General features: G+C 35.9%; 1 protein-coding gene across 1 annotated transcript; it reads right to left on the minus strand.

Annotated features, from left to right (window-relative positions):
• Positions 1-4,762: 4,762 nt before the first annotated feature.
• LOC136067051 (uncharacterized) lies at positions 4,763-6,634 on the minus strand. Its single transcript, XM_065772309.1, has 3 exons — positions 6,135-6,634; positions 5,248-5,512; positions 4,763-5,161 (listed from the first exon to the last, which is right to left on the minus strand). Exons 1-3 carry the CDS (start codon positions 6,632-6,634, stop codon positions 4,763-4,765), a joined length of 1,164 nt encoding a protein of 387 aa, XP_065628381.1.
• Positions 6,635-13,899: the final 7,265 nt, after the last annotated feature.

Consider the following 13,899-nt stretch of genomic DNA (forward strand, 5'->3'; position numbering starts at 1 on the left):
AATGAACATTGTGATCACTTTCTTACAATGATTTCTTGTTTGGTCAAGCCATTGTTTATTACTTTATTCCATTTTTGCTTGATAGCATTGTGCTTGTTCCATATGCATTACAAGTTTTCTGCATATAATGATCTTATTGTGTTATTGTGTTTCAAGAGATGTTTTGGTTTATGGTTCAAGAGTTTCATAGAGTCTAAAGTTAGGTGTGAGTGAGTTTTTCAACTGTTCCCAACTCACACATTAAGTTTAGAGTTTGTTTTAGGGTTTTGTCATGGAATAGCCAAATGGGGAGATTGTAAAGTTGAATTTAATCAACCATCTTGTTGTCTTTATTCTGTGCCAAATTTGCTTGTTATTTTAGTATTTAGTAACCTTATATTTAGGTGGGAATCTTTTAAGGGTAGTGAGTGAAAGAGTGTGAAGAAATGCTCAAGATTGTGCAAAAAAACAAGGACTCGCGACTGGATCTCGCAGGTGGCTCGTGGCTTGCAAGTCGCCAAAAGTTGGACACATGCCAAGCATGCCAGAAGCTGAAGAGTCGCGCCAGCTGTTGCACTACAGGACAAAAGTCTCAGGCTGACCAGGCCGTTAGCTTGTGGCTTGAACTCGCGACTCAACCAAGTCGCGAGGCCAAGCCGCCAACTTGCCCTTTTTGGGAAAAACTGACGTTTCACATTCCATTCTCACCCTAGTATAAATACCCCTCATTCTCACAAAATATAGAGAGCTTCCAAAGAGAATTTTGAGAGAGAATCCCTAGAGCAAACAAGATTGCCTCATCCACAATCTTCACCTAAGAGACTCTTCAAATTCCTCTACTCTCTTCCTCTCTATTGATACATCCTTGAGACGTTCTTGACCAAATCCTTTCCTCACTATACCCACGTTTGTGAGAAGGTTCTTTTGGTGCTAAGGAAAGCAGTTTAGAAGGGACAAATGACTATTGGTTGATGTTATGGTTTATAGCGGAATCCGGCAAGCTAGAAAAGAAAAAAGGTTCGGCGTAACCTCGTTGGAGTAGGAAACTTGGAGGGCTTAGGTACCTAGGTAGATTAGTCTTGGAGGGTCTATTGTTGTTCATGTATCTCAACTACATTTTCTAGTGGATTATTGACCGCTTGGAGGGCGGTGGAGAGGTTTTACGCCAAGGGCTTCAATTTCCTCTTCGATAACACATCGCGTGTTGTCCTTGTGTTTACATCTCTTCCCTTTATCTTTGCCTTATATTTTCTATTGTGGATGTGATTATATTTGGCTTAGATTGTTTATCAATTCTGTGTTTAGCTTATTATCATTTTTCGAACATACATTGTTTGATATAAAGCTTGAATTGGTATTTTATTGTTTGAGGGTCTAAACGTTCATAGTGTTTTTAACGCTTTTTGAACTTTAACCAACCAAAGCTAATTTGGTGAAGAAAAGGTTGTTGACTAATGCGATTTGCCACCACTATAATCTCAAGCCTGAAGACACGCTTCATGCTCCCTGGTCCTGTCCTTTGCTCTATGAAGTGTGGCAAGGTCATTTTTCATGCCTATAAGTTGCTTCGACAAGTTGTTCTTCTTTCCTTGCTCTTTTCCAGCTAGCACAACAAGATTCATCAACTGTGGATTTGTTTGCCCTGACCGTTTCTCTAATATGGATGCACATAATTAAAATTTGGGTTGGGGAAGTCACTCATTCACTGGATCAGATCAGTGATATGGCCAGTGTCTCTCTCTAGGAATTTCATCAACTTCGCCCCATCCACACCTAGATTCCAAGGACCGCAAGATCTATTCGATGGCGTCCTCCTGCTGGTTCAGTCAAGGTAAACTTTGATGGCACCTTGTTCGCTAAAGAAAACATAACTGGTCTCAGCATTATAGTCCGAAATGATCATGGATTAGTTATGGCTGCTTTATCACAACAAATTCCATTACCAGCATCAATTGAGATGGTGGAAGTGCTAGCAGGGCGTCAAGCGCTTTTCTTTGCTCAAGAGTTGGGTTTTGACAGTTTAGTGCTGGAAGGTGATTCTGAACTTGTTCTTTTTGCTATCAATGGTGACGGTATGCTCCTCTCTAAATTGGGGCATATTCTCCAGGACATTAAGCTTCTTAGTTCTTCACGAAGAAATGTCTCTTTCTGCCATGCAAGAAGACAAGGAAATTGTATTGCTCACAAACTAGCTAGGAAAGAAATTTTTAATCCTTTTCTTGATTGGCTAGAGGTTGTCCCTCCTAATATCTTTGATGTTTACAATTATGATTTAAGTTTGCTTGATTAATAATAACCCTAATCTTTAAGGGCTTTTTCTCAACAACAAAAAAAGTACATAAAAAGTTGGCAACTATATGATGCGAACTAGGAGTGTTCACCAAACCGCATAAACTGCAAAAACCGCACCAAAACCACCCATAAAATGGCATAACCACACTGTACCGCAAGTAACAATGCACCGCATCGCACTGCATGGTGCAGTGCAGTTTGCGTTTTTATAATAAGAAAGCCACACAAATCGTACTGCACTGCATCCTTTCTATATATTAATATATTTATTTTTTTCATATTAAATATATTATTAATCAATAGTTTAATAACACTAGTTTTCAAAAAAAAAAAAATTAATAACCCTTGCAAGTGTTGATTAGAAAAGCCAATCCAAAATAAAGAAAAACTAGTTCAATAGTTAACATTTGGCCCAAAACAAAGGGAAAAATCAGTTTTGGACTAGGCAGGAAAAGTCCAAAATTTGAAAAATATATTGGTTTCAAACCGCATCTTACACACCACACCGCACATGTAACCGCAAAAATGAGGTGCAATACAGTTATGGTTTTGCCTAAATCGCACTGCAAAGTGCGGTGTTAAAATTGCCCAAAACTACACCAAACCGCACCGCATCATACTGCTAACTCCCCTAATGCGAACATTTAAAAACAATACTTAATTTATTTAAGTCTCGCCATTATATGATTCAACATGAATAAAATGGAAAAGGAAAAAGACTTTAATCATTCATGGCGTAGTCACCTTCCATTGAAGTTTCAATTGGGATATAAAAGAAAAAAGAAAATTATTCCAACGTTTCAATAAATAGACAGAAAAGAGTTATATATGCCAATAATTCAGTTAAGCATATCTCTCAATCAATGTCAAATCTTATCATCCTAACTCCTAAGCCTAAATTATTTAATAAGATTATATTATAATTTGGAGTTCCATTGGCTCTACAAGTTGAAAATCACGTCAAAATCCGTCATGTGATGTAACCACAAAATTGTGAGCATTACCACTTTTAAGCCTAAAAATTCTATTTTCTATTCGTGTACTTGGGGAATCTCTAAGGATTTTCTTTTACTGCATTTAATCACAAATGTAGATTAATATGAAATTATCTCCTCAAGTTAGAACATGTGAATTTTAAGAAGGCAGACATTCAAGCCTAATAAGTCATTGGAACCCTAGTAACCTTTGCAGGCGCTTTGCTCTTTACACTGTACAAAGGTCACAGAAAACAAGACCCCACGGAAGTAGCAACACACCCAAAAATAGTTAACCCGGGCATCTTATGTCCTCATAGGTTGTGTGGTCTAGTCTGTTTTCTACATATTACATGTAAGCTTAACTATCCTGCTGAAAAATCTTTACCTGAAATGTTCTTTTGAAAAGAAAACATCAATGAGGAATATTCTTTTGGAGGAGATTATGGATGGAGCAATTTGAAAATTCTCTAAGTTAGACTAGCTAGCTGGAGAATATAACTTAAGTTTAATGTATACGTGTATGATAGTCCATAACAGTGAAGAAATACCTAGCACAGCTGTCTCTCTCCTCCTTGATATATTTTATGACTTTATGGGCGCAATGCAAATTGCAAGAAAGTATTTTGGTAACATGTGTGGGACACACTCCATTAAGAGAGGTAGGGCTGTCCACGAGTTAGGTCGGATCGGATTTGGAGCTGACCAGTACTCGACCCGATTGATTTGAGTGTCTAAAAATTGGACCTATACTCGACCAAACATATGAGTTAGACCCAGTGTTTCAAGTGGTCGGTTGGGTGAGTCAGAATCGTCAGTTTGGCGGGTCTTGGTTACAGATTAGGCAAAAAAATGAATCAAACAAATTATCAATAAAATACAAATCAAATAAACAAAATAAAAAGTGTTATGGTTACAATTTTTTAAAGTTTAGGTTTTAGTTTTTTAAGTTAATGTTTTGAGTTTGATAAGTGAAAACTCAAATTTATGAACAAAAAAATCAAATCAATAACTATAAATCTTTGAGTTTTAAGTGATTTAATAGAATAATAAACTCATATCTCAAAATAGAGAAAAAGAAATATGAGAAAGGAAGAAAATATACTAAGACTCAACTCATTTAAACGCGGTGTGTGGAAAGAAAGTGAGGTAGCAACGTGGTGGTGATGACAAGGTAGCTGGAGATGAGTGTGAAGACTGGACAGAGAGCTTGAAAAGTGAAAAATAAAAACTATAGAGAGGAAGAGCTTGTAAAAGAAACATGCTACAGCCAGAAGCAAATGATACAGGTCAAAACAAGCATGAAGAGATGCATGAGCAAATGTCCCTAAACATCGAAAGTATTAATGCATGGACATGTTAAAAAGCTTATGCATGAGTACCCCTTTTCACCCACACGGCACGTGCGTTTGGGGTGATATCCCTAGAGGATTGGATACGAGATTTAGGACTTTCAAACCGTCTAGTAAAGCTCTCCGAGCAGGTGGTGAAGGCACTAATTACTTTCATCATGTCCATCACGCCGGAATCACCATTTTGACCTCTTGATGCTCACCAGCCCAATTCCTTTTGTCATTTTTAGGCCTTTTTGACCTCTGAACACTTGCATTCTTCAATGCCTTCAGCTTATGGCAATTTGGTCTTGTGTGTCCTTGAAGTCCACAAAAATGACAAAAATGTTGAATTCTCGAACCTCTTTGTAAGTTTGGAGGTGATTTCCCTTGAACTTTAGGCTTGGCCACAGTTTGATTACGAGGCTTATTCAACACCCGTTGGTCAGCTACATTCTTGTTCCTTTCATCCTCTACTTTCCTAGGTGTAGAAGTAGCCAAAACCAGCTCTCTGGCTTTTACAAATTTCACATCTTTGGTGACACTGGTCGATGAGCTATTCCCTCTGGTATATCCCAACCGGAACTTGTCAGAGAAATGTTTTTGGATGAAATAACATCATCTAGCTTCTTTGAGGATACCCTTTCTATCTTAGCATTTGCTTGCACTACCTCTAGCTCAAGAAATCTGATTTTTGAATAAGCTTCAGTCAACTCACCATCCAGCATCTCTATCTCACACTTGGCATCTTTATAACGTACTAGAAGACTTTTATAGTCCTCCTCTGCCTTTTTCATCTTCTTCACAGCTGCCTTGGCCATCCTTGTATATTCTCCTGACTTTTCAAGTAGGGAATTGTAGTTTTCTTGAAGACTAGCTATGTTTTCATCTTCTTCAGTATCAGTTTCTTCAACAACTCCTATTGATTCTTCATCACTATGATCCCCAAGCTCTTTTACAGCAAGTTCAAGTCCTCCGAAGACTCATCATGGGTAATAGTCATAAAGGCAAAGTAGTTTCCTTCTCCATCACAACTCTCTTCAGAATCAGAATATGAAGAATCTGAATCACTAAGTGTTGTGGCATACGCCTTGCCCTTTCCTCTTAGATAGTTGGGGCATTCCTTCTTGAGATGTCCACGGCCATTGCATTCATAACACACAATACCTTAAGGAGACTGGGAATCTCTTCCATCTTTCTTCTTAAACTCCTTCCTATCACCTTTGGAGGATGAGAACTTCCTTCTGCTGAATGGTTTCTCATTGTTCTTCATCTTCAGAAATTTTTGGAAGTCTTTGCAAGAAATGCTACATCATTTTCCATTCTATCTTTTTCGGAGGAATCATCCATTCTTTCGGTGATGGTTTTAAGAGCAAGAGATTTACTTGTCTTATGAGAAGGCAGTCCAAGCTAATACATTTGAAGAGACCTAATGAGCTCTTGGATTATAATTTCATCCAAATCTTTACTTTCCTCTGTAGCTGTGACTTTCGCTTGAAAGCTCTCCGGTAGGGACTCTAAAATTTTTCTCACTACCTTAAGATCCTCAATCTCTCACCAAGATTGAGCTTTGCAATCACAATCTCGTTGAGCTTTCNTATCCTCAATCTTTTCACCAAGATTGAGCTTTGCAATCATAATTTCGTTGAGCTTTCCATAGAAAGAATCAAAGGACTCATCATCTCCCATCTTAAGCTCTTCGAATTTGGGGGTGAGCATCTGAAACTTTGTGTCCTTCACTTTCTTTGTTCCTTCATAAGTAGTCTCCAATATCTCCCAAGCTTCCTTGGTTATTGTCATGTGAGAGATTTTGTGAAACTCGTTTAGAGACACAGCATAAAATATAGCATTCAAAGCTTTACTGTTAGCTTTAGTTGCTGGAAGAGCTACTTTATCCCAAGTGGATTTAGCGGCCTCCAGTTTAGTCCTACATATTTCAACCGCATCCCAAACAGTATCATCAATGGAACACAAGAATGCCCTCATTCGGACTTTCCAAAAAGCATAATTACTACCATCAAAATATGGTGGAACATTTAAAGATTGAGATCGGTCCATCTCAAATGGGGTCAAGGAACATGCTTAGGAATTTAAACTACAGCGAGTGTACCCGCTTTGATACCAATTGAAAACTCGAAAATGTGTTGAAAACACAAGAGCTATTTAGACCCCCAAATCAAAGTTACGGCTCAGTTGATTTTACACTAACTTAATACTAAGTGCGGAATAGTGTAAACATAAGCGTATAAGCAAAAGAACTACTCTAATCCATATTTAAAACAACACAGTAGTAAAAATGAAATGAACAAGAGTAGGGAAGAAAAATGCAAACATAGATAATACCGAGACGTGTTATCGAAGAGGAAACCGAAGAACTAGAAAAAAAATCTTTCTGCCGCCCTCCAAGCAGAGACCGATTCACTAGACAATTAGTTAGGATACATAGGTGAGCAAGAGATCCTCCAAGCCTAATCTACCCTCTGTACTTAAGCCCTCCAAGCTCCTACTCCAACAAAACTTCTCAGAACCGTGTCTTGTCTAATTCTTCAGATCCCGCAACAAGCTCCATGTTGCATCTGTCATTCTAGGCTTCTTCTAATGCTTCTCAGTAGCACCAAAACTCCACTTGACACTCTCAAAGGGTGTGGTAAGTGTTTAGGCTATCAACCTCTTAATGGTATAGAAATAAAGAGGTAGGAGATGAGGAAATTCCCAAAACAAATGTGTAGAGGATTGTGGGTATAATAATCTCTAACTCTCAAGGTGTTTGGCTAGGGGTTTCTCTCAAAAACTCTCCTTTTCATTTACGGGTAATGTGGGTATAAATAGTGTAAGCACAAAAAGTGTGTATTAGACTGGACAGGCTGCCAAAACAGAATGTCTCTTAGGTGTCTTGCGAGAAGGCCTTACCCGTGAGATACTCTCAGGACACAGTTATCTCCATCTGGCCTGACTCTTCACATTCAAGTCATGTGTGAGGCACATGCTTCTTTTTGCAGGATGCTTAGTTGTGATATACCTGCGAAAACTCTTCAGTCTTCATTTGCTTAAGTCTTCACACTATTCTCTCTATCACACAACCCTTACAATGAAATCCCACAATGAATACAAGGTACAAATGATTGAATAAAATTACAACTAAATTTGGCACGGAATATAAGCCAACAAAAACACAGAGCTGTAAATAACAACTTTACATTATAGAATAAACAACCCTTGTTTTCCTTTGAATATCCTAAAAACATGCATACTTTTTTTTTAGCTTCCAACTTATCAGACTTCCCTTTCAACACATGTGCTGCACATCCCCATATGTAGAGATATTTCATACTAGGCTTATGCCCACTTCACAATTCCTTAGGTGTATTAAGAATAGATTTTGGTGGAACTAAATTTAAAATATGCATTACAGTTTTTAGTGCATATCCCTATAAAGAAACTAGTAAAGTTGAATAACTCATCATAGACCTAACCATTTCTAAAAGAGTCTTATTCCTTCTCTTTACTACACCATTTTTATTGGGGGGTTCCAGGTGCAGTCAATTGGGATACAATCCCATTTTGAGTTAAGTAATCTTTGAAATTGCTGTGTTTTTACACCATAGGGTTTTGTGACTAAGGAGCTTCTTGATCTTCATTGTGTGATGAATTGAAGAACTTTGTAGCCAACATCCTTCTTAAGTTGGTGATTAAGTCGCATACTGGGATCCACATAATTGCTTAGTCATATACTGGGAGCCGTGCATTGAAAAGAAGAGATTGTCACTACAAAACAAGTCTAATTAGGTATTGGGGTAAGGGTTCAACTGTAGGTTGGTATAAGGTACTGAGATTCTTTTACTTGTAACTACTTCTTTTGATAATAGTAGATTCTCGAGAGTGGTAACCTTAAAATCACCCATGGGGTTTTTGCCGTGTAGGTTTCCATATTCGTAAACAAATCACCGTGTAAATTTATTTTTTGGTGCATACTTAGTTTAATTGGTGATTTGTTTGTGCTACCACGCATATTGTATGCTAATTTGATTAATTAATAAACTTGACTAATTAGTTAATTAATTACTCACAAGGGGTCAATACATTCTTGGCCTATCACCATTCATTCCATAAGATTTCATTCTATTTAAAGCGAGAGTCTTAGAGTGAGAAAGAGATAGAACCTTAACATCTCATCGTCATAGTTAGCATGCATGGCCATCATCAAAATTGTAACTTCTTCAACTAGTCTAAGATAATACTGTCTGTTCGGTATGTTTGATTAATAATACATATAACTTCCAAATATACATTTAATAGAGCTACTTTCTAAAATATTAATGCATTTCATTATACTAGTTATCTTCCAATTTTTCCTATAAAAAAAAAAAAAAAAAAAGTTATCTTCCGATTTAATTACTTGATGTTTAACAGCCTCTAGATTCCCATATAGAGTTACCAATCCTTTGGGTTACTATCTCATACAATTCAAATTTGATAGTTTCCAGCTTGTTTGGGAGGAAAGGAATGAATGAAATGGAAAGGACTGAAAATAGTAATTTTAGAATACGGAAAATTACAACTTTTTCACTTGTAGTTTAATTGAAATTTAAGTTGCCTACCTGTAGCATGAAATTTAGCACTTTACCCACCTACGGTTTGACTGAAATTTAAATTGCATACCTGTGGTTTGAAATCCAATGATACAAGTATTCCGCTGGATTCTTTTTTATATTTTATTTATATATATATATATATATATTTTGGAGGTGAGAGACATAACGGTGGAGCAAAATTACATATTTAACCCTGTTTTTAATAGAGGTGAGTTATGGAACTCTAATTGAGCTAATCTCAGATGGGTAAAGTGTTAAATTTCAAACCACAAGTAGGTGTAGATAGCACATTTTGTACCCCTTATGACTGGGGCCCCCGTTCTCCAATGATGGTAAAATTTTAAAGCCCAAGATTGGTTTAGGGTCCAATCAAATTAAAATTGTCTTCAGGAAGGGTTTTTTTATTTTTTTTATTTTTTTTAGCCCTGTTTTTAATAGAGGTGAGTTATGGAACTCTAATTGAGCTAATCTCAGATGGATAAATTGTTAAATTTCAAACCACAAGTAGGTGTAGACAGCACATTTTGTACCCCTTATGACTGGGGCCCCCGTTTTCCAATGATGGTAAAATTTTAAAGCAAAAGATTGGTTTAGTGTCCAATCAAATTAAAATTGTCTTTAGGAAGGTTTTTATTTTATATATATATATATATATATATATATAAATGGAAAATATAACTCTTTTATGATCTGGATAAAACTATTTTTGGTAAAATAAAGGCCACGAAAACCCTAGGGCATGTTTACGTAGACACGCGTATGCGTATGCATGCTCCAGAGCTGCGTATGAGTACGCATGCTTACACGGGCATGTGTATGCATGTTAAGGTTCCATAAACTATGAAAGACAAATTTTCTGCATTAAAGTTAAGGTTTGAAATGAATCCCACATTGTCTAGGAGCCGTTTCAAACCCCCATTTTCTCAATATAAAAAGGCATATATAGTACCTTTTCAAAACACATAAAATCCTAAGAGAAACTCTAAAATTCGTTAGAAATAGTGAATCAAAGATGAAGTTTTTCACAAAACATCCTCAAGTCAATTTTCTTCTTATTGAGACCCTTTTTGGTCATGATCTTCGAGTTTTAAAGTTTACTAATTTTTTTTTTTTTTTTTGTAAATAGATTTGACTAAGGAGAATAGTCAAAATCAAGCCAAAGAGCTTTTGTTTTTTATTTTTGAGGTATAAGTTTTAAACTTTCTTTTTCTTTTCTTTGCTTTTTCTTGTTTTAATCTTTTTGTTTCCTTGTTTTCTTGTTTATTTATGTTGTAATATGTCTGCTTAGCTTAGGTTTTCTTTGTTTTATCATTTAAAGCATGCTAGGTTGCTAGATTCTTTAGTTTTAAGTTTCTGCTCTATTTCTGTGTTTTGTTTCAAGGTTAGGGTTTGAGGTGTGTATATGTACGCATACTCAAAATATGCATAAGCATACAACTGGATTGCGTACACAGGCCCTATGTATGTGTATGCAACTCAAGCCCAGAACCTTAATTCAACCTTTTCTGCTTTTGTTTCTTTATTTTGCTTATGCAATATGCTCCAATCTTGCCTTTTTTTATGCTTCCTAATTCTCTATTTCTCTGTTTATATGTTTTTTTTGCTTCACATGTTAGATTAGGGTTTTTCTTCAATGTTTTCTTTGTGTTGCCACGAACATGCATATGATATGAACATGCATTGATGCATATGTGTTGTGATGCAATGAAGTAATTAAGGTAAGCCACGCATTCACATGAACATGCATTTGCTTGGATACATGATCTCATTTTGCTTTGTTGGAAATGAATATGTAAGTTTATGTGTCATACCTCAAATATGACAACATGTTTGTTTGATTTGTTGCCATGACCATGTTTTTGCCCTTAGGAGTATGCAATGTCTTGATAGGAATATGCTAGGGTTTGTGATGTGACAATATGCATGATAAATGTATGCTAGGCTTGATATGAGTTGCCATGATAGATTTATGCTAGGGTTTTTGGAATGATTGATGCCATGTTGTATACTTGGATGTATGCTAGCATGTGTGTGAGTTTAAGATGCAATATTGAACATGCATTTGATGATATTAATGATGGAAATAAGTATGTACGCAGCGGAAAATGAACGGATCTACTTCATTCTCAATCTATAACATGCACTATGTAAATTTCAGAATTTGAGTATAAGAGAGCGTACCTTGAAGCGGTGAATTTCAAAACAAAGATCGAACCACTTGGGAATACTTTTAATCTTCACTTCAATTCTACTAACGCCCAAGAAGTGTTGACTCTCAAATGGTTATAAAAGAAGAATTAAAGAGTGACTTATACTCTCATACACACCATTTTTCAATGATGTTTTTTCACCCTATAAAAATTCTGTACCTTTTTCCTTTTGTATCTAACTAATTATCTAATTGGGCTGGCCTTTTGGGTCTTTCCAATTGGGCTTAAGCATGTGGCTTGGAGTGGGACCAAAAGAGACTAATAAGACACTAGCTCCAATGGGCCTTGTGCTTTTCTGTTAACTCTTGACAAGTCCAAAATTACCATTAACTATATTTAATACCACTATATAAATATAGTTGCACTCTAGGCCTTATCTATAAATTATATCCCAAGACTTTATTGTACATGCAAACCCTTTCACAAAATATTCGTAGTAATACAAAGTCATAAATGTAGACTGTCACTTTGTAGATTACTACATCTTAATCCTTAAGTACCCAATTTAATCATTTTAAGTTATTTATCATATATTTATGAAATCCAATTTCATAAATATATACTTTAGTAATTTCTTACCAAAGTGGTTAGGCCTAATTCTCTGAATAACAAACCCATTAAATTTATCTCAAGTGAATATTTTATATCTTCGTTAAGAGACTATGAATTCCATCTTGAGAATATATGTTCCATCAACACTAAATGTGGCTGCCCAACATACTGAGGTTTTGACTGTTACTTTAGATCTCACTTCTAATATATCAAAGCAACATATACTTCATGATCAAGTCCATTATTCTCTCAGGATTAAGAGTTCATGCAAATATAAATCGTGAGATTTATTATTCATTTGACAGTCCTTCGGAGAATAATAAATATCATAGCGGTCCAGCTCAATATGTCTTAACTCTTAAAACATATCAACACATCAACTAGAAGTCTCCACTTCTATGATCAAGACAAATCATCGTAGTTGATATGTTATAATCTTCACAGATGAAATGTTCAATTTCATCACCGACTACGAACTATAATTCTAAGTTTACAAAGAACTTGTGACTTATATCTTCTATGACTAAATCACATACTATGCGTCTAATGGACTATGTGATAATGTCTAAATATTCATGTTATCATTATTTTAGATAATAATAAAACAACTTTATTAAACACAATATTAAGTCATACATAATATCATACACAATGTCACACTTAATATCGTACATAACATTATACAATAGGATTTAAGGGTACTAATCCTAACAATTAAGATGTAAGATACAATAAGTGGAAGCTGACCCATAGGTCTAGTGGGGTTGGGTGCCTAACAACTTTCCATCCTAATACGTAAACTCTGAACCCATACTCTGGTAATAAGATCAATCCTTCCATGTAAGGGTGTCATATATATATGGTTCCTAGACCTAAACTAGGTGGTAACTCCATTTTCTTTTCTCCGCCCTGGTTCACTTAGCAGAGATTAACTACCCTATAAACTCGGAATGATGCGTTGCAAAAGTTAGAAGAATCCCGCTAGGTCGAGAATCTTGGTAAAAGTTAAAGATCATACCTAGAAGAGGAGAGGGTCTCTTGCAAAGAATGTTGCTTCCCCTCTATAAATAGCATCCAAACCATTGAGAGTCTCAGCCTGGATCATGCCTACGGGACTCCCCCTGTCTAGATTGAGGACCACTGAAAGCATCCTTTGGTTTACACGAAGTGTTTCATGCACCAAGATGTACCTTGCAAGAAGGCATAAGCAGAAGGCATTGATATAGTGAGAGCATTGTGCCCCAATCAAGGAAACGTTTTGCTGAGAAAAGTACGTGAAAACCATGCGGATATTCAACTTGTTAAGAATGCACCACATTTAAGCCATAGCAAGAGATATCCCTAAGAATTGCTGAGCTATGATAGGGAAATCCTCGTTAATAGTGGGAAGAATGAGAGTACTAATGTCGAGTTTGGTAGGATTAGTGCCCTTAAATCCTATTGTATGATGCTATGTATGATATTGAGTTTGACATTATGTATGACTTAATATTGTGTTTAATGAATTTGTTTTATTATTATCTGAAATAATGGTAACATGAATATTATAATATGAATACTTGGACATTATCATTTGGTCCATGAGATGCATAGTATGTGATTTATGTGAAAAGTCATAGAAGATATAAATCACAAATTCTTTGTAAACTCAGAATTATAGTTCGTAGTTGGTGATGAAATTGGGCATTTCATCTGTGAAGACTGTAACATATCAACCATGATGATTTGTCTTGATTATGGAAGTGGAGACTTCTAGTTGATGTGTTAATATGTTTTAAGAGTTAAGACATATTGAACTGGACCGCTGTGAGATTTATTATTTTCCTAATGACTGTCATATGAATAATAAATCTCACGACTTGTATTTGCATGTACTCTTAATCCTGAGAGAATAATGGACTTGGTCATGAGGTGTAGGTTGCTTTGATATATCAGGAGTGAGATCTATAGTAACAGTCAAAACCTTAAT

The sequence above is a fragment of the Quercus suber genome, unplaced genomic scaffold (assembly GCF_002906115.3).
Source record: "Quercus suber isolate HL8 unplaced genomic scaffold, Cork oak 2.0 scaffold_56, whole genome shotgun sequence".
Taxonomy (NCBI): Eukaryota; Viridiplantae; Streptophyta; class Magnoliopsida; order Fagales; family Fagaceae; genus Quercus; species Quercus suber.